At 46.8% G+C, this 21,031-nt stretch overlaps 1 protein-coding gene across 1 annotated transcript in view; it reads right to left on the bottom strand.

The window, feature by feature from the left end:
• The window catches only part of ERGIC1 (endoplasmic reticulum-golgi intermediate compartment 1), a 91,705-nt gene that overhangs the window by 11,058 nt on the left and 59,616 nt on the right, over positions 1–21,031 (bottom strand). The window contains exons 6-9 of the mRNA XM_006270857.4: positions 17,733–17,837; positions 7,210–7,270; positions 5,856–5,956; positions 2,897–3,019 (exon numbers count right to left, since the gene is read on the bottom strand). Coding sequence (XP_006270919.1) covers positions 2,897–3,019; positions 5,856–5,956; positions 7,210–7,270; positions 17,733–17,837 — 390 coding nt within the window. The remainder of the gene's footprint in view (positions 1–2,896; positions 3,020–5,855; positions 5,957–7,209; positions 7,271–17,732; positions 17,838–21,031) is intronic.

The raw sequence follows: 21,031 nt of genomic DNA, 5'->3' as shown, positions 1-21,031 counted from the left end.
CCCTGAATCAAACCCTTAGGGTTTGGTCAGCAGCGCTGATAAAGCATTGTTCGTGTCATACACAATTCAACCATTCAAGCCAGTTAAACACTAAATCCCTAGTTTCTCAACCCAGCTTGAGCACCAGGAAGTTTATCAAGCATTGAAGGCCCAACATGCTACAACTTACAGTAGTATAAGCACAGTGTTTGGATATGTACAGGCAGTCCCTGACTTATGGCGTTTTGACTTACAGCGATTCACACTTACGGCGCTTCGCCATTTACACCCATGCTACTACTTAAGGCACTGGATCCTCATTTTCTTGTGCAGGGACCGGGACTCCCCCACCGTGTTTCAAGACGGACTCGAGGGGAACGCCTCAAGACCTAAGGTTGAGGAGGACTGGGTTAGAGTGCTTCTGGAGGGGCTGGACATGTTCAAATCAGCAGGTCCAGATGCTCTCCACCCCAGGGTGTTGAGGGAGCTAGCAGGGGTTATTGCTGTGCCCTTGGCACAGCTTTACGAGTGCTCGTGGTGCTCGGGCCAGGTGCCAGATGATTGGAAGATAGCCAATGTGGTCCCCATCTTTAAGGGAGGAGGGAGGACCCGGGCAACTATAGGCCCGTCAGTCTTACCTCAATCCTGGGGAAACTCTTTGAGAAGATCATCAAGGAGCACATCTGTGATGGGCCGGCATCAGGGATGATGCTCAGGGACAACCAGCACGGTTTTATTAGGGGCAGGTCATGTCAGACCAACCTGATTGCCTTTTACGATCAGGTCACAAAAGCATTGGATGCAGGTGTCGCCATGGATGTAGTCTTTCTGGACTTCAGCAAGGCCTTTGACACTGTCTCCCACCCCATCCTCATTAAAAAACTAGGCGACTGTGGCATCGATGCCTACACGGTCAGATGGATTGCTAATTGGCTGAAGGGTCGTACTCAGAGGGTGGTGGTGGACGGGTCATATTCGACCTGGGGGGAAGTGGGCAGCGGAGTCCCCCAGGGCTCTCCCCCAGGGCTCGGTCCTTGGGCCCGCACTGTTCAATTTCTTTATCAGCAATTTGGAAGACAGGGTGAAAAACAACCTGTTCAAATTTGCTGATGATACCAAAATTTGGGGTGAGGTGGGCGTGTTAGCAGGGAGGGAAAGACTGCAGAAAGACCTGGATAGGTTGCAAGGGTGGGCTAACAAAAACAGGATGCGTTTCAATACGGACAAGTGCAGGGTGCTGCACTTGGGCAGTAGTAACCGGCAGCAACCTTATAAGATGGGAAACTCCCTTCTTGAGAGCACGAAGGCAGAAAGGGATCTTGGTCATCATTGACCCCAAGATGAACATGGGCCAACAATGCGAGGTCACGGTCGGCTGGGCTAACTAGACCCTATTGTGCATCAACAGGTGCATCTCAAGTAGGACCAAGGAGGTGATCCTCCCCCTCTACGTGACACTGATCAGGCTGCAGCTGGAGTACTGTGTCCAGTTCTGGGCACCCCGCTTCAAGAGGGATGTGGACAACATCAAGAGGGTTCAGAGGAGGGCCACCCGCATGATCTGGGGACAGCAGGGCAGACCCTACAATGAAAGGCTATGGGACCTGAACCTGTTCAGCCTTCACAAGAGAAGGCTAAGGGGGGACCTTGTGACCGTCTATAAACTCACTAGGGGGGACCAGAAGGGTTTGGGGGAGACCTTGTTTCCCCTAGCGCCCCCCGGGATAACAAGGAATAACAGCCACAAATTGTTGGAGAATAGGTTTAGATTAGACATCCGTAGGAACTATTTCACAGTTAGGGCGGCTAGGATCTGGAACCGACTTCCAAGGGAAGTGATGCTGGCTCCTACCCTGGGGGTCTTTAAGAAGCGGCTCGATGCCTACCTGGCTGGGTCACTTGAGCCCAGTTTTCCTCCTGCCCAGGCAGGGGGTCGGACTTGAAGATCTACAAGGTCCCTTCCTGCCCTACTTCTATGATTCTATGACACTACGGCACTATAGGGAATGAGAAAAAGAGCAACAAAACAAACATCCCTGGATCAGTTTCTCAGTCTCCCCAAAATCCTCCCAAAGAAGCCCTTCTGAATTCCATGACCCTGATGAAGGTGTTCCTTCACCTTCCGATTAAATAAAATTTTATGTGATTAGTTATATTGCCCTGTTTAATCAATTTATATACAGTACACTTTAGAAAGCTTTGTACTGTACAGTGTATATCATTTATAGTTTATTAAATAGTTGATTTAAATATGGTGTTTATGATCATTTCTATAAAAAGTTGGGCATCAGGCCCTTGGTCAGGAACATAACCCCCTTTATAACATTGTTTCTATGGGAAAATCAGATTCGACTTGCATCGTTTCGATGTACAGAGCCTTTTCCAGGAACATAACCCGCCTTAAGTACGAGGACTACCTGTCCATTCTTGTAAGGCACTGAAAACACTAACAGCACTTTACTCAACTAACAGCCTTAACTGAACTGTTTTAGCATCAGTGTGGAGGTGTGACAGCAGGACATTCTGACAACATAGGACAGGGTGGCCAGGAGGGCCGTCTCTGGAATTTGATAATACGGCTCATATGCTCTTGTCTACAGAACTGAAGACATGTGGAACTTAACATACCCTAGTACATAATGCTCCACAATGTGTGTGGTGTAGCATATTTTATACCCCCACTCCTCCAAGTCAATGTATTAAACTGAACTAAAGCTTGGGACCTCTTTTAGCAGACACACTGCTTTTCCCCCTCCCCGATTTTAATACAGACAAAATCGTTTCAAAATGTGGAGAATTGCTCTACTTCCAGCATATTTCAGTGCTTGAAAGCAGAAACTCGATTCAAAGACTGGGCTGGAAGGACAGGGAAGAGAAGGAAAAGAAGTGAAGGAACCAGAGGCCTAACACAACTCACCGATGTGATAAATCTATACAAAGGCTGTCGCCTCTCTGTATATTTCACTGTGATGGGGCTCAGATCGTACCGAAACCAGATAGCCGGGATAATACGGCCAGTGTGACTGTAGGCCACGTACTCCTAGAAGAGAGAGAAAAAACAGAAAGTCTCAGCAACTGTACTGTAAAGATTATGTTCTCTAGAATCCTGTTGTCTCACATGCTCCCTTTTTCATTAGCCTGGCTCTGTTTCTTGTTTCCTCAAGAGCCATTCTTTGTTAAGATTAGACTTAAGAAGAATAAACTGCTAGTTTCTCAATCAGGGATGGTTTTCCTCTCAGCACAGGAGAGGAAACAAAATGAAGTAGCCCTGCTCCATTCACCCCATAGAAACCCTGTTTTTCAATATGGAGTGGATTCAGTTTCAATGAAAAAAAAAAAGGAGACCAGAATGCTGACCAGAATAGCATCAGGGCTCTTACCAGACTGAAAATTAGTGCCTGAGCTGTAGTGGCTCTTTGGGGCACAGAGGAAGCAAAGGATCAGAGAGATAATGGGAGAGAGGAGACAGTCCAAACTAAAACCCTGCCCACTTTGTGCCAGGGGATCTGTGCCAGATTATTCCAATAGTTTCCTGCTTCTGTGAGAGTTTAGGGCTGAAGCAATGATAATTTTTTTTTCGTAGAAAAAATGCAAAGACGGCTCCTTTCCCTGCACTCCAGCTTTGAAGGGAACAGTTTTGACAGACCTGACCTCATTTTTTTTCCTTCCTCTCTCCACCTCCTGGCAACACAGCCCTACTGATTCAGTCTTGGCCAAATGCCCTGACTGCAACCCTGCTCAGAGAGGTGTCAAAAGCAGCAGCTCTGGCTGTACATTTTCTAAATGACTTTTAGAACTTATGTCGCAAGACTCTTATCAGAACAGCAGTTGTGACATTAAACAGAACAAACACACTATTGTCTGGGGACAGAAAGATATCCAAAACCTCAGGACACTGTGTTCAGGCAGGATCTGAAATCAGTGGAGAGCATCAATCATCTGAGCGCTAGCTCACGAGAGCGCGTGCACACATCCATGGCAGTCAGGACAAACTCTTACATATTTTAATAGACAGTAGCAGCCTAGGGAGCCTCAAGGAAGACTAGAGAACAAAAAAAAAATTTTTTTTTATTTTGTTTTTTAAAGTTAAATCATTTAATTACAAAATTAAATATTAAAGTTGACCATAAAACTTGCATTAAGACCTAAACTTATGATCATCTTTTAAAAATCCTTTAGATTAAATAAATATTCAAAGAGTCCATATTTGCTGTCACTGGCTAGACACCTGAAACCAGCATTTCTTGAAATGCTAAATCAGTTTTTGACAGCAGTCTTCTCTTCTACAAGCTCAGAGGGCATCTTCTTCCTTTTGAGTTTATTCAGTTAATTCCAGTTCACTAATTAGCTGATTCACACTTATTATACTAATAGGAGTTGTTGGGTTTTCTTTTGGGTTTGTTTTTTTTTTGGGGGGGGGGGGGGGAAGAGAGGGAGGGGAAGGGAACAAGGAAATGTTTTATTCTACAGATTTAGGAAATAGGTGAGAAAAAAATAATTTAATAGTTCTAAAATTCTGAAGGATACAGGTGAGTAGAAAGAAAAGCAGTTCTATTCACTAACTACAGCTAGCAATTCTTAACTTAAGAAGAAAATAGCTTAAAATGCAAAATATTTTTTGATAAACCTCCTTTCTCTCTTATTTCATAGATTTTCATAGACATTAGGGCTGGAAGGGACCTCGAAGATCATCGAGTCCAGCCCCCAAACATAAAGATGCATCCTGCATCTTTATGATAGCTTTTAATGAAGACTTTTTGAAAATGCTGTTTTTGTACATTTAACTGAATTACATTTTTCATCCAAACACAGCTTGGCACGTCACCTGTACATTTACTAAATTAATTTTTTACATTGTTTACCTTTTTTCCACCACAATAATGTAAAAATTAAGCATCTGAATAGATGTATATAAACATCTATATATTATCTATATATAATAACTTAAATACACTTGTACTGAAACAGTATATATTGTTGGCTAGGAAATGTAGTGGGGGGGTTGTTGGGTTTTTTGTTTGTTTGTTTTTTGGTTTTTTTTTTACAATAGGTTGATTGCAACTAAATATTATTGCTACCAACCAATAAGAATTTACCTCCCTGGAAAATAACTGAAAAGTATAAATAGAAAACAAGATAAATATGTATTATTCAAATCAAGGTTTTCTGTTTGATATTAAAACAATTGATCTACTTTGAGGACAGAAAACACAGAAAACTACACACGTAAAATCCTAAGGGCAGCAAACAGCACTTGATGTTCCACTGATACATCAACAGAACATTAGAAGTGCTGTGCCTGTGCTTGTCACAGCCTTAGCTGACTAGCAAAGGGCAGTGCCCACTTAAGCAAACATTAAGTTTCCTCTGCCTGTTCAAAAATTATTTACATCCAACAAAAACCCTTCAATGGAAAAAAATAGCCACCAGCCAAGACCTGTCACTCAGAATGGCACAGCCAGCTCCTGTTATAGAAATCAGTATGGCCTGGATCCCTTCAGCAAGAGTCTGAGTTGCAATTCAACCTATTTCAGGCTGTACTGATTTTTGGTAAAACATATAAGTAGCTGTGTCATTTAAGTTTGTGTACAGGTCATCTGCATGGAAACAATCCACTAGAGAAAAAAAATAAGCACCAGGTTAAGAAAGAAAAAAAAGCAAACCTTGTGCTACCATAACACCGCTGCTATTAATTATAGAAGAGGTGATGGCAAGTCTTTTCTAAAGCATTTCAGTTCCTCACTCTTCCAGCAGGGGCTACTGCGCACCTATAGAAGTACAACATGAATGGGATTTGTAACCAAAGTGTCTTCTGCACTCGGTGGGCTTTGTTTGCCCAACAGCAAGACTCACCTGACAAACAGCCTCTTTCTTACCTTGTTTGCTACAGTGTACTGGTAGGAGTATCGCTGCTTGCCATTCATATCTTCATACACTGTGGGGACTATCTTCAATATGTAATCATGAGATGCAAGAGCTGTGGATTCAAAGGGGAAAAAAACAGAATGAGCCACTGTTCAAGAAGAGAAATTGCAGCCTGCTTGATAGGTTTAAAATGTGTAAAACCTTTTAATGCGAGTAGGTTCCAGGTGAAGGCCCCTCTTCCATTTTGAACTCATCCTTGCAAACTTGTACTTCTTTACATATAGGACAACCCATACCACCCAAACAGCTCCAACAAGTGCCCACTTCTCTAAAACCCCAGGATGAGAATTAGGGTCATTTAAAAATGCCAATTTTGCAGCTCAAATACCATTTAACAAGCCACTGTACCTGTAATAAAAGAGCTGCACTTGGGATCAACACTGGTTAAAAGTGATGTGCTGCTCTTGCAGCTCTGGCTCACAGCACTGTTCATGAAAGGAAGTTCCTCAAACATTATAGGCTGAGTGGCCACACACTCCTACAGAACTGAACTGGGAGAATAATATTGTTCTATGGCATTCTCCTCCCAACACCTCCCACAGTAGCTTAACAATAACTAATTTATTTTGTGGGGTACCACAGGCATTGGGCATTTTCCTGGATGATGGAACAGTTAAGAAAGGCAGAAGACTATCACTAAGCCACAACAGGGACTCCCAGTATAAAGCACAATGCTTAGTTACCTCCTGGGAGGAAAAAAATCTAGGGTCAGAAGCAACCTCTGAAATCTCATGTCTGGAAGAGGCTGAAGATGCTTCCAGCTTTGAAGGCACAGGAAGAATTAGCTGACCAGCAGCATGCATTGGGATTTCACCCTTATTCTATGACTGGTCACACAGAAGAGCAGCCTTGGTGTGGGAGCGCATGACAACAACTAAAGAACAGGGGAAATATTTTAGTGGTGGTAGAAAAAGCAATAGCAAACAGCGTGGAGGTTACTGGAGTAATACTCTTCTGTAACCCCAGCCCACTCAGACTTGTTACTCTGTGTAACGTCAAGCAGACAAAACAGCACGTTCTTTAGCAGGTGACCGTGACATCTGTACAGAATAGCAGTGGCTAGAGTGTTAGAATTGCAGGAGGTGAATAAAGGGCCCACTGGACTAGGCCTTCCCGAGGGCCAGGGGCCAAAAGCAGGAATGAAAATTTAATTCACTGATGCCTGGGTCCCTTTGGTTGCTTTAAAAGGATACTTATTTGCACCCCCCCTCCCATTAGCATTCTATTAATAACCCTGGTGGGAAAAGACCAAATGTAGACCACACAAGAGGATAGATAAGTCCTGAAAGAGCTGATGATACGTACGATTTGAGCTGATTTTGTCAGCCCCCTCCAGGGCATTGAAAGCTCCATGAATGTTCTGGACCTGGAGAGGAAGGAGGCACATTTAGTGACTAACCTTTAATACAGGACTCTTGGCTTTTAATTTCCCACTTTTCCTTTTAATGAAGAATCCAGCCTGACCCAGTTCTCCCAAAGGCAAAGCCTTAGCCCAATAGGAAAGGTCCCAAATTACTCTCTTGGTAATCATTACCCAGAGAGATGGGCACCAACTAATGAGGTTGTAAGATCAAACTCCAAGGATCTACCATTATAATTCATACTAAATGGCTTCATCCAGGGGAGCTCTGATTAAGAAACAAGTCAGTGTGAAGTTCTGAGGTGACTATCCATCCCAAACTGTGACATCATGCACCAGGCTGGGTTGGTGGTTGATGACATCACACTAGAATTGGAAAAGTTTCTCACTGGAGGATAAGCACATTTCTTCCATCACATGCAATCAAAAACTGAAAGCAGCTGGGAAACATGCTTTGAAGATCTGAATTCCAGGTAGAACCCAGAGCTCTGTTGCAGGTTCATTTAAAGTGGTCTGGTTTCTACAGCATTAACTCATTAGGGCCTATCCTTACCACCCTGTATGATATGCCCTGAGAGAGGGGAGGGAGAAATACCAGCTATCCCACCCATTCTTTAACAGCTGGATGCAGGCATGAAAAAATTAGACACTCTTTACCCACCCCACCCATCTTTAATCAACTGGATTACTCCTTGTTCCTGTGCAGGAGAATCTAAATAAAAGCAATGGCCAAGAACAGCAAGCATCAACGGCCACCAGTAAAACAATCAAGTCAGGAAACATCAAGATCAGGAAAGCCATACAGGGAACTCACAGCAGCAGACAGGGGAAGGAGAAAGGATGAACAACTCCCCCAGCTAGGATATTCTTGAACATTTAAAGCCAGGCAGAGAAGAGTTTTGTCTAGACTGGGGATGGGTTGCATTCTCCACTAATTTCAACAACCGCACACCTCTCTCAAAAGCTTTTAGCTGGGAAACACCTACCAGAACCTAACAGGTGTTTTCTTGATCAACGTTTACAAGGAAAATGGCTTGCTGGCGAGATAAGGTAATCAGTTCCCTCATGTTATGTTCCGGGAAAGACTATTCTAGCAAGACAACTTTGTTATTTCTTGAGCAAGTAATATGCGCGTGGCAAATATAAATAAAAGCATAACAAGGCTTTCTACCACGCTACCCCTTTACCATTTGTCAGGATGACTAGCACCTGAGCCTGCCAGCTATTCACCTCACTGCAAAACCAATCTGCAGTATAGCTGCAAGTTACAGGGCTTGAACAGAAGCAGCCTTCCACTGACATTTCTACAATTCCCTGTTTTTGAGTGTGCCAGATCTTGTGCACACCTCTTCCTCTACTCCTCAAAGCTACATGGTGCTGTATAATGACTTGTTTGGCATGCTAACCTGTTATCTCCTTGTGGACCAACAGCCTAACACCTGCTAGCTTCAGACTGTTGGCCAACCTCTACTCTATCAAGCTGAGGACATACTCCCAACATGGAGGTACCATGCCAGGAGTGTATGCTGTTAATGCTGTAGAATCTGTCCTACCTTGACAAATATCTGGAAAGCAGCAATACAGTTTGGGCCCCGGTAGCAGACATGTTTGCCCTTACAATGGAATTTGACGCCAACACACTCAATAGGTCATTCACAGGACAGGGTTGCAGTGCCAAGATCAAATTTGGTACTTCGGGTAGCAGAACTGAAGGGCAAAAGATGCTAACCAGGTCATGCCCACATTTTGTGCCTGGGCTACGTGGAGCTTGATGGGCTATATTTGCCAGTACTCCAAATACTGAACCCACTCTGCCCATTCTATAGAAGATGGCATTTAAGAAGGAAAATAAGGCAGGGTGAAATCAGGCACAGAGGGTGTAATTGTGATCATGGCACCTTGGCTCGCAATGAATATGCAGCAGCTTGTTCAGAAAGCTGTCCCACCAAGTATCCCAGACAAAATCTCTGGGGACCTTTTCAGGTATAAACCCACAGAAGTGGAAGCAAAGTAACTAGAACCTTAGGATAGTAAGCACTGCCTGACATGCTTGTTGTTGTTTGGTGGTAACTTTCTTTGTTAATGAGGAGGGGTTTCTTGGAAGATGGCCAGTGAATTCACAAATCAGAAAGGAATTTGAGTCTCCTGGGCACCATCTGTTTTACTGAATGATGGAAAAATATGTAAAGGGTTTATGCAACAGCTTGCTCTGCCTCCTTCCTCCCTAGTACCCCCAGCACCATGCATTCCAAGACAGATCTCGGGAGGGGATAAAACAAATACGCAAGCCAAGTATGAAATGTTCATAGATGTGGCTTACCAATTCTAACTACACTGAGTTAGACACACACACCTTAGAAGCTGATACACAAGATCAAAGATTTCACACCCCCCTCCAATGCTTCATTATGATTTGTAACAGCACAGTGTTCCAGGATTACAATTTTAGAAAGCTTATTAAAAAATGGACCTCGGACAACAACAGCTACATGGTTGCTTCAGTGGATATTTCACAGCATTAAAGGTCACAGTAAGTAACTTCTGTCTTTGCGCATCTCTTCCAGGAAAGTCACCCTGCAAGCAAAACAGCCACTGTTTGCTAGCAGCTTCCATGGAGACAAGTCACTGAATCCCTTAATGGCAAATTTTAAATCATTTGTATTTTTGTTCTCCTCCTCCTGCGGTGATTGTGGGGAAGGGGGGAAAAAAAGGGCCTGTGGATCACCTGTACTCTTCCAGAGTCCTCCTCTTTCCATGATGCTTGGAAATGTGACATGGGGTAGGAATTCTGGACAGTCAGATTAGCTGGGCAAGCAAACTTTGTTGGTCCATCCCTGTAACTGATAAGCCCCATAACATTTCCTTATACTTTGCTTTCACTGGGCTCTTAATCTCTTTTGTATAAACTGAAGGAACCAACCCCTTCAGTGCCCTAGAATGCTTCCTTTCCTTTTCCATTCTGAGACTCCCACATTTTGTCTCCTTCATGGCTTTCTGGAAAGAAAGTCAGGGGGCCCAGTCTAATAAGAGTCGTGCCATACTAGGCATTCCAATGTCCCTTAGAGTTACTAAGACATTCAAAATTATATTCTTTTTAAAAGAAAAACAGATTTCACCATTCTGGGTTCAGCTGTCATCTTGTTAGTTTTTCACCTGCTACATCCATTTGGTCAGATGCACAGATGAGAAAGGGTGGTATTCCAAAATAATAAAAATTGTAAATTGTGGCCTCATCATTAAATAGTAATGCAAGGGAAATTCATTCTTTACATTTCTAACAAAATACCAAACAGTTTCTCTGCTTTCCTTGGCAGGCACTTTGAAATATGAAGGGCCATCCTGACCAGGAGCCTATGCACAGAGCAGTAAGCACGGTGCAGGAGCAGAAGCAGTAAGCATGGTGTGGACACAGGTAACCAGAGCCCGGTGTGTGTTAGATAAAGCAGTGTGAATTGAGAAAGGGCAGTTTGCCAGCTTTGGGTTCACATTGAAGACATACCTTTAATGGTTGAACAAATTGTGATCCTTATGTAAGGGGATATTTTGAAGAAGTATCAGGACCAAAGTTTGCTTAATAAAGGTGACCTCTCAAGCAGACTGCATACCACATAATTTAAAGGGGGCATGTGTCAGTGGGGGAGAACACATGCTCAATTTACATGAACTAGTGGTTGCACCACAGGCAAGCAATCAGTGTCTTCAGGCCCCATTGCTGCAATATGAAAACTAGGCATTCTGCTGGCATTGTCATGTCACAAGGAGTAAAAAGGAGACATCTGAATGCATGATTAGCAGTCATAGTAGGGTAGGTGTGTACTAGCTTGGGTCAGAATATTTAAGGGCAGCTGCTATACTTCCAAACCAGTTCAGAAGGAACTAGCTTATGCAAACGTTCATTTCAGGGGAGTGTCTGTTCATTATATAACTCCACATACACCCACCCTTTCCTAAGGTGTTGGCAGGGCCACAGGTTCAGTTTAAAATGGAAAAGCAAAAAGCAGAGCAAGATCAGTGACTCCACAGAGACTCTAGGGGGAAAAAAATTGCGTATGTTTTTCTGCCTTCGTTGATCTGGTCCTTAGAGAGCAGCCTAACACCTTTCATATTCACCTTGGCGCTTTGGTTCTATGTCAGGAACATCTACAAAATATTCTAAGATCAGACTGAACCAGAAGCAAAACCAGTCAGAACTGAAACTTGAACAAGTCTCAACCAACCTAATCTTTAAACCATTATTTCAGCGAGGCTTCCTTTTCAGCTGATTTAGCTGAAGCATTTATGAACATGGGTTGCTGAATCTCTATTTGACCTGCTGCCCAGGCAAGATCATTTAAAATGCCAGCACTATTAATTATTTCATTCCTTATGCAAGAATGGAAGTGGGATGGCTGCAGAAATGAACAATTTACTGTGAGTGATGGCTCCTTGTAATGCCACAATGGGTGGCACTTGAAAGAAACCACTGCCAGCTCCCCTTCTAACAGCTTCCCCTTTTCCCTACCGTAAAAATCAAGTAGAGGCCAAATGCACATCACCTAACCAAGTACTCTGAACCAGCGTTCGTTCCCTCTAAGCTGCATAGCATGAGCAGCTGCTCAGGCGCACCTGGCAGCACGGCATGAGCACGCCTGCACAGCTTAGAGGGAACGCTGCTCTGAACGCTGGAGCCCCGCAGAGAGGAATCCATGCTCATGGAAGCTGGAAGAATAAAAATAGTGATCCTGATATTCCGAATTCCACTCTCCTTTTATAGCCAGAAAAAACACTTCCATCCAGTATATGGAAGGGAACGAGCCTTTGCATTGTTACCTCTGTACTTTGGATACAAAACTTCTTGAAGACTGAGGCAGAACCACCCAACTCCAGTGATCTATCACCATTGGGAGAGGGGATAAATATTCTCCTGGTGTTCTGCTAGAAGGTAGTGGTGGGCTGCCCACTGGGATATGCTAGTAGGTTTGTGGGGGTAAGAGTTTGCATAACAAAGCCTTTCAGCACACAATCCCTTTCTGAGGGTTGGATACATATTGAGATCAAGGGCAGTGAAACCAAAAGAAAAAGAAATGAATAAATAAAATCAAACAATCAACAGAAAAGTTCACCTATATCAGGATCATCTCCAAAGAAACCCATACATTGATTCAGTGGCTCCTAACCAAAGCTTGCTTAGTCTAGCTAGCAGCAGATGAGTTTACATCACCTACATCACATGCTTTTTAGCTTGCATTTTGCCTGCTGAACCAAGTGACATTTATACACAACACAAGAAAGCAATGGAAGTAACTGAATACCACCTATCAACGTGGTGCACGTCAACGTGGTAGGCTAAACAGGTTTTCACCAGCACAGGAAACATCTGCGATCAGACATCTTGCTTGTATTCCACTCCATGTTCAGAGATCCTTGTCTGCCCATCTCCATCAGGCTGACAAGCTCTTCAGTTACGGCACTCAAAAGACTGTGGAATCTGGTGACAGGAACCTTACCCTGTGGGACTCATTTCCCACACAGGCACGAGCAGTGACTGTTAGCACTTACATAACATTTTTCAGTATCTTAAACATGTTTTACAGACATTAAACAGACTCATTCATATGCTAATATTTAAATGCTCCCACACAAGTTGTTTCATCAAGGAAGTCGGGAGAAGAACCAGAAGACTACAAAGCAATTGTTTTTGGACTTGTTAGCATTAAAAAGGTGTTTCAGAGTAGACATACATGAAGCAGGGCACAGGACAGTAATGTCTGTGACGATGAAGGGAGACTCTGGTTTAGCCACACTTGGAATTATGAAATTGGTGTGCACATGTATCACCACAGGTCTATGGAAGCACCTCTTCACAAGGCAGCTACAGATGTGCATTCTTCTGAACTGTTCCAGTTGAGAAACCAGGGCTTATATAACACAGCACCAGTGAAACTAGCCACAAGGCAAGTGCTGATGTTCATTCTCGCCAGCAGGGGGAAGACAGCTTTGGGGTTAGTCCAGTTCATTCTACAAGAAGGGGAAAACTACTCACTTCTCCTTGAGAAACCCAGAGGAGGGGCTACAAAGCTAAAAACTGGATGCTCTCTTCTACCTGCCCAGAGCCCAGGCTGGATGTGGCAGGCAGCCGGGAGGCTGCAAGTGGTGCACTAAGGTCTGGAGCCCTGGCTGCATGTGGACCTCTGAGCACATGGTGAGGAAGAGGCCTGGGGCAGCACAACCCCAGGACTCGGAGCGGGGGGGCAGCAAAGGCACCAGTCGCAGGGCTCAAGTGCCTATATACTAATGCTAGGAGCATGGGGAACAAGCAGGATGAACTAGCGCTCCTGCTTGCAGTAAACACCTATGACTTACTGGGGCTAACAGAGACCTGGTGGGATTCATCCCATGACTGGGCGGTACATATTGAGGGCTATAGATTGTATAGAAAGGACAGGTCGGGGAAGAAAGGGGGGGGGGGGGGGGGGTTGCACTTTATGTCAGTGAGCAATACACATCAACCCTCATCAAGACAGAATCCGAGGTTGAGGAAGTAGAAGGATTGTGGGTTAGGCTACATGGGGGGCAAGGAGAAAGGGATTTGGTGGTAGGGGTCTGTTACAGACCCCCACACCAAGGGGAAGAAATAGATGCGGGGCTCCTGAGGCAACTCTCGGAGACCATAAAAGCTAAAGAGGCGGTAGTCATGGGGGACCTAAACTACCCGGACATCTGCTGGGAGACGCAGACAGCAAGGTCCCATCGCTCACGCAGGTTTCTAACTTGTGTACAGGACCTCCACCTGACACAGTAGGTGCATGGTCCCACTAGGGGGAATGCCATACTGGATCTGGTATTGGCAACGGGAGATGACATGATAGGGGACCTCCAGATCGGTAGCTATCTGGGAGACAGTGATCACCTTATAATAGAATTCAACATAAGACGGCGAGTGGGTAAGGTAACTAGTAGGGTGAAAGTGCTAGACTTTAGGAAAGCTGATCTCAATGCACTCAGGCAATTAGTCAAGGAAGCACTGCAGAGTAGGAGTTTTGATGGGATGGGTGCCCAAGAAGGGTGGCTGTGCCTAAAGGAAACGATCCTTCGGGCACAAAGCAAGACGATCCCCGAGCGAGGCAAAAGAGGGAAAGGGGCCAGGAGGCTTCCATGGCTGACCAGAGAAATCCAGGGCAGCCTAAGGGCCAAAAGGGGAGCACATAAGAAGTGGAAACAGGGTGAGATCACTAAAGATGAATATACCTCCTCCGCTCCTGCTTGTAGGGAGGCAGTTAGGCGGGCCAAAGCTACCATGGAGCTGAGGATGGCAACCCAAGTAAAGGACAACAAGAAATTGTTTTTTAGATATATTGGGAGTAAAAGGAAGACCCAGGGAGGAATAGGACCGCTGCTAAATGGGCAGAAACAATTGGTGACAGACAGGGGGGACAAGGCTGAACTCCTCAACGAGTTCTTTGCCTCAGTGTTCCTAAGCGAGGGGCACAACAAGTCTCTCACTGGGGTTGTAGAGAGGCAGCAGCAAGGCGCCAGACTTCCATACGTAGATCCTGAGGTGGTGCAGAGTCACTTGGAAGAACTGGATGCCTTTAAGTCGGCAGGCCCGGGTGGGCTCCATCCGAGGGTACTGAAGGCACTGGCCGACATCATTGCAGAGCCACTGGCGGGAATATTCGAATGCTCGTGGCGCACGGGCCAAGTCCCGGAGGACTGGAAAAGGGCTAACGTGGTCCCCATTTTCAAAAAGGGGAGGAAGGAGGACCCGGGCAACTATAGGCCGGTCAGTCTCACCTCCATCCTTGGTAAAGTATTTGAAAAAATTATCAAGGCTCACATTTGTGAGAGCCCGGCAGGGCAAATTATGCTGAGGGGAAACCAGCATGGGTTTGTGGCGGGCAGATCGTGCCTGACCAACCTAGTCTCTTTCTATGACCAGGTTACGAAACGCCTGGACACAGGAGGAGGGGTGGATGTCGTATACTTAGACTTCAGGAAGGCCTTCGATACGGTATCCCACCCCATACTGGTGAACAAGTTAAGAGGCTGTGATGTGGATAACTGCACAGTCCGGTGGGTGGCGAATTGGCTAGAGGGTCACACCCAAAGAGTCGTGGTGGATGGGTCGGTCTCGACCTGGAAGGGTGTGGGCAGTGGGGTCCCGCAGGGTTCGGTCCTTGGACCGATACTCTTTAATGTCTTCATCAGCGACTTGGACATGGGAGTAAAATGTACTCTGTCCAAGTCTGCAGATGACACAAAGCTATGGGGAGAAGTGGACACGCCGGAGGGCAGGGAACAGCTGCAGGCAGACCTGGATAGGTTGGACAAGTGGGCAGAAAACAACAGAATGCAGTTCAACAAGGAGAAATGCAAAGTGCTGCACCTAGGGAGGAAAAATGTCCAGCACACCTACAGCCTAGGGAATGACCTGCTGGGTGGCACAGAGGTGGAAAGGGATCTTGGAGTCCTAGTGGACTCCAAGATGAACATGAGCCGGCAGTGTGACGAAGCCATCAGAAAAGCCAATGGCACTTTATCGTGCATCAGCAGATGCATGACGAATAGGTCCAGGGAGGTGATACTTCCCCTCTATAGGGTGCTGGTCAGACCGCAGTTGGAGTACTGCGTGCAATTCTGGGCGCCACACTTCAAGAAGGATGCGGATAACCTGGAGAGGGTACAGCGAAGGGCAACTCGTATGGTCAAGGGCCTGCAGACCAAGCCCTACGAGGAGAGACTAGAGAAACTGGACCTTTTCAGCCTCCGCAAGAGAAGGTTGAGAGGCAACCTTGTGGCTGCCTATAAGTTCATCACGGGGGTACAGAAGGGAATTGGTGAGGATTTATTCACCAAGGCGCCCCCAGGGGTTACAAGAAACAATGGCCACAAGCTAGTAGAGAGCAGATTTAGACTGGACATAAGGAAGAACTTCTTCACAGTTCGAGTGGCCAAGGTCTGGAACGGGCTCCCAAGGGAGGTGGTGCTCTCCCCTACCCTGGGGGTCTTCAAGAGGAGGTTAGACGAGTATCTAGCTGGGGTCATCTAGACCCAGCACTCTTTCCTGCTTATGCAGGGGGTCGGACTTGATGATCTATTGAGGTCCCTTCTGACCCTAACATCTATGAATCTATGAATCTATGAAACCTCAGCCCCTTCCCCACCATGTGCCCCAAGGCACATGTGTAGTGGGTGCCGCCATGGAGTCTGGGATGCTCACAGCAGATGGTGGGCTGCACCATCTGTTTAGGAGACCACAAACAGCTGCACCAGGGAGCCCTGGCCCAGCTCCCTAACTGGAGGCCGCTGCAACCCCAGCCCCTTCCTGGCATGTTCCCCAAGGCACACGTGCAGCTGCTGCTGGCAATGAGCTGGGCTGGGGCCTCGGGCCCCAGTGCAGTTGCTTGCAGGTTTGCAGCTGCCTGCTGCGAACAGCTCAGGCTCCATGGCGGGTGGCAGGGTCCTGCCCAGAGCTGAGCTACTTACAGCAGACAGCCATAAGGCTACAAGCAGCTGTACCAGAGTCCAGAGCACTGGCCCAGCCCACTGCTGGCAGCAGCTGCGTACGTGCTTTCGGGAGCACAGCAGGGAAGGAGCTGTGGCTGCAGCTGTGCTGCCATGACCAGGATCAGGCACCTTGCAACTCCCCCACCATCCACCCCTCGCATACCAATGTTTTCAAAGTTCAGGTTGCAGGGGCGTGTTTGGCAGTTGGCTCAAAAATGTTGCCAACCTCTGCCCTAGATTATAGGTCCTCTGACCTTCCCCATCCAAGTAGCATAACTGGAGACAGAAGGAAGGAGAGAAGGTAGGGTGCAGGAGTGGGGGGCAGCAGGCAGGGCACCAGCTCCAGACACTGACTATACAGGAGCGCCAGAATCTCCTCCAGTAGTTTTTCTCATGACTGGGGCAGTCCTGTGCTGCCCAGCTTTAGGAGACAGGCAGAACAACCCCACACTCAGCAGTGCATCTGGGGTTGAGTAGAATGGTGCTCCTCCCCAGGGATTTTCTCTCATAGTAGGCACAGCCTTGCACCCAGCAGCATATTTGGGGTTCTTCTTCATCATGCCTCCAATCCAACCTTTCTATATGGTCTGTTCCCAATATTCTGCACAGGTCACTAATCCTGGTGTTGCCAGATCTTGTGGGGTGCTTTGTGGTGCTACACGGCATCTCAGGGGATGATTGATGGTTTGCTTCTGACAAACACATTGTTCGGTTGCGTGAATCTGGGTTAAAGGGGAGCAAAAGGGGCCCAAGAGGCAGCCCATGCCATGACTTTCTGCAGCAGCAGCTGCCTCTCCTGTGCAGAACCCACGCAGATAAGACTTTTCTCCCCTCACCTGCTTAACAGGTTGGCACACCCCTGCCCCTCTCCTCAACCCTGAGTGCTGAATAAGCTCTCTCTGCCCCAACCATCCCTAAACATGTATCAAGAAGTTTAGTACAGAAATAATTCTGTCCTATATAGACAGAGGAAAGAACTCACCTGCAACTTGTCCCCAAAAGAGAGTTTGTGGATGATGTGAGTCATGTCAGGATTCTGAGGTTGTGCTGTGGCACTGTGCGTGGATACGTGGAAATTACCAGGAACCTAGTCAGCCAGCATTCAGAACAAGAACATGAAGAATGATATGTTTATCTACCAGATGTTGCCAGTTACTGAGAAATGAAATAGCATAAAAAATAGACCCATCTCATCTAGCATCCTCTATCTAGTATACAGTAGCAAATAATTTGTATGTCAGTGAAATGCCTGATATACACACCTGGCCAGTAATATAATGCTGTATGTAAAGGGGAGATCAGTGCCACATTAAAAGGCAAAAGTTGCATGCCCATATAGCACTTGCCTTAGGCTACCAAAATATAAATGGATCACTCCCTAAACATTTCAGATTCCCAATAACTAAAACTACAGCTTCCACCTCCCTATTAAAAATAAGATCCATGCCATTAGCATGGGACAATATAATAAACATTTCCCACCCACGTCTCACACTTGCACAGGCTCACTGATGCAAAGCTACCTAGGAAAGCCCTAGGCACTAGTCTAACTGCACTCTTGTTTACAAGTGCTGTTCTGTTTGAAAAGATTACAAAAAGTAGCGAGCGAAAAGCTGCAGTTTCCAACCTTGACAGAGGCCCCCTCAAGAACAGGTTTATTTTGTTAGCTAAAGGAAACACTAAATTCTGAATACACAGCTTTCACGTAAGACCTCCAGTTGCCATGACAATGTAAAGGAGGTGAGCATGGATGTCACTTTTTATTGCAGTGCTCTGGTATTTGCAGGTATTTCAAAACATCCTTCCTAGAGAATTGCACCACAAAGCCTTTGAACTTCGTCAGCTCAACTGCTGTTCTGGAGGGGTAAGAGAATCTGTCATAGCAGAAAGTGTCAGAAACAAAAGGATCTTGGATGCTAATGGTACTGTCAACATCTAGCAGCAACTGATGCATTGTAGGGCAGCAGTGGGAGGACTTTCATACAAACAGAGGACATCTCCCCTACCCTGCACCACCAGCAATTAGCACAAGGTCCCACATGGTAGTTAGCTTTGGTCAAAGCAAATCTAATTGAAATGGTCTACAAACACATGGCACCCCTGGGAACACGTACAGTTGGGGATGGAGCATGTTACTTGCACTAGAAGGATCATATTGGCGATGGAGGAGTAGACTCAGTGCCAAGAGCCACAGACAATCATCTCACCATTATCTTGTGCTCCTTCGCATCTGCTTGTTTTGAAGCACACAATTACACACTTAAGTCTCCAGTTGTGAAAACAGTTAAGCATATGCTTAACTTTATACACGCAAGCAATTCCCCTGAAAACAACGGTCCTATTACAAAATTCAGCAAATGTGTACCTGTTTTCTGAATCAGCCCCTATGATCTAAAGGTCTCTGATGAAGGGGTCACCTTTATTAAAATGAACAGTACCTGACATAGCAAGGCCTAAATCCTTCATTATGGCTCTGTGTATACTGTCATACTGTGACCCTATCTATTACTGGCAGCCAGATCACACAGAGGTTTATAAAATTTTTGCTCTGAAAATAGGACCTTTTACCTCTGCAAGTAGAGGTCCCTACTTCTAGATGCAGAAGTCTTGGATTAGATCTCCAATGACCTGACCCACACTGTCATACTATACAAATTAACTGATCCATCCAGCTCCATTATAGAGCACAAGAAACATCCTGTTTTTACTTAATGAAAAAAGAACAGCAGTCCTTCTGGCTGTGAGCTGCCCCAGGTCACCACACACACCACACCTGCACTTCTGGACATCCAAAGACTTTCAAAAGAAAGATGAGACTGCACTGAGCCCTTTCCCAGCTTGGTAGCTTGGCAGTCATCAACAGTGATCCAGGTTTTCTGTTTCCCACGGAAAAACGGAGTAAACTATGGATTTTACTTTTTACCAGAGGCAAACATGGATTTCTCATTTTACTAGAGAAACCTACGGATTTTGCAGTTTTGCAACAAGCCCTCTGCAGGTGGGCAGTGTTCCAGTATGCAGGGGGAGAGGGGAACAGGCCAGTCAGGCAAGGGGCCCCCATGTAAATGTATGTGCATGTGGCCACCAGGCAGCCTGGAGAGCAGCTCCTGCAGGTAAGTTGCGGCGGCGGGGGGGGCGGGAATTGAGACCCCCATAGGGAGGGAGGGAGGGAGGGAGGGAGCGAGCGAGCGAGCTGAGTAGGGCTGGGAATGCTGCCCAGCCGGGCAGTGCCTGAAGCTTGGGGCCCAGGGCTGCAATGCGCAGCTGCAGGGTCCCAGTGGGGAGTGGGATTGGGTTGTGGGCAGCTCGTCCAGGAGGCAGGGGTGGGGGGCTCCCTGCTGCTGCATGCGGTCTCAGCGGGGACCTGCGCCCTCCCCCAGACTTGTGCCCCCCCCAGACCTGTGAGCAGAGGTTGCCTGCTACAGGCACAGGCGGAGGGAGGGGCTGTTCCCTGTCTTTGTGCACACTCCCAAGGCAGCAGGGGGTACCTGTGCCCCCATACCTGTGCATGGTTCAGGGGTTGTGCACTGCCTGCTTTAGGCTTGTGCTCCCCACCCTGCTGCCCTCCACCAGGGCCTCCGCAGCCCAGCATGTGTGACCCAGCACTGTAGGGAACAGCCTAGCTGCACAGGAAGCTGCCTGATGCTGTGAGCTCCAAGCTGCCTGCATCACCTGCATTCAGCCCTGCGTTGCTGACCCCGCTGCAGCCATGCAGGCAGGGGATGCCTTGCCAGGACAGCACAGAGCTCACAGTGGCAGGCAGCTTCTTTCATGGCTCCGCTGTTCTTTGCAGCACTGTGTCACACATGCTGGACTGCGGAGGCGCCAGATAAGGGCAGCAGGGTGGGAGTCCACAGTAGACATCCCCTGCACCATGCACAGATCTGGAGGGCATGGGTCCCCCTGACCTCCAGGACTGCACGCCACAGCAGGGAGCAGCCCACCCCCCCCACAAGCCCACAGCAAGCAGCCAGGGGAGCCCGGCTCCACTCTGCTGCAGCAGCCACCGCCTCCTGCCAGAGGCAGGGGACTGCAGATCCAGGTCCCTGGCCCCGTAGCCCTGGCAGTTGGGAGCCCCCACTGGCAGAGCTGGGGGAGCAGAAGGTGTGGGTGGGGAGCAAGGGGCACCAGCAGGTCCAGGGACTGTTGGAAGGGAGTGAGGGGCACCAGGGGGGCTGGGGGGGTCTTTCAGTTTAATCACGGATTTGGGGGGTTTTATTAGAGAATTTGCAATGTTTTTTATCAGAGAAAACCAGGATCCCTGGTCAACAGTATCACTGG

Source organism: Alligator mississippiensis, chromosome 9, assembly GCF_030867095.1.
Source record: "Alligator mississippiensis isolate rAllMis1 chromosome 9, rAllMis1, whole genome shotgun sequence".
NCBI classification, from domain to species: Eukaryota; Metazoa; Chordata; order Crocodylia; family Alligatoridae; genus Alligator; species Alligator mississippiensis.
This window is presented reverse-complemented; position numbering and strand designations above follow the sequence as displayed.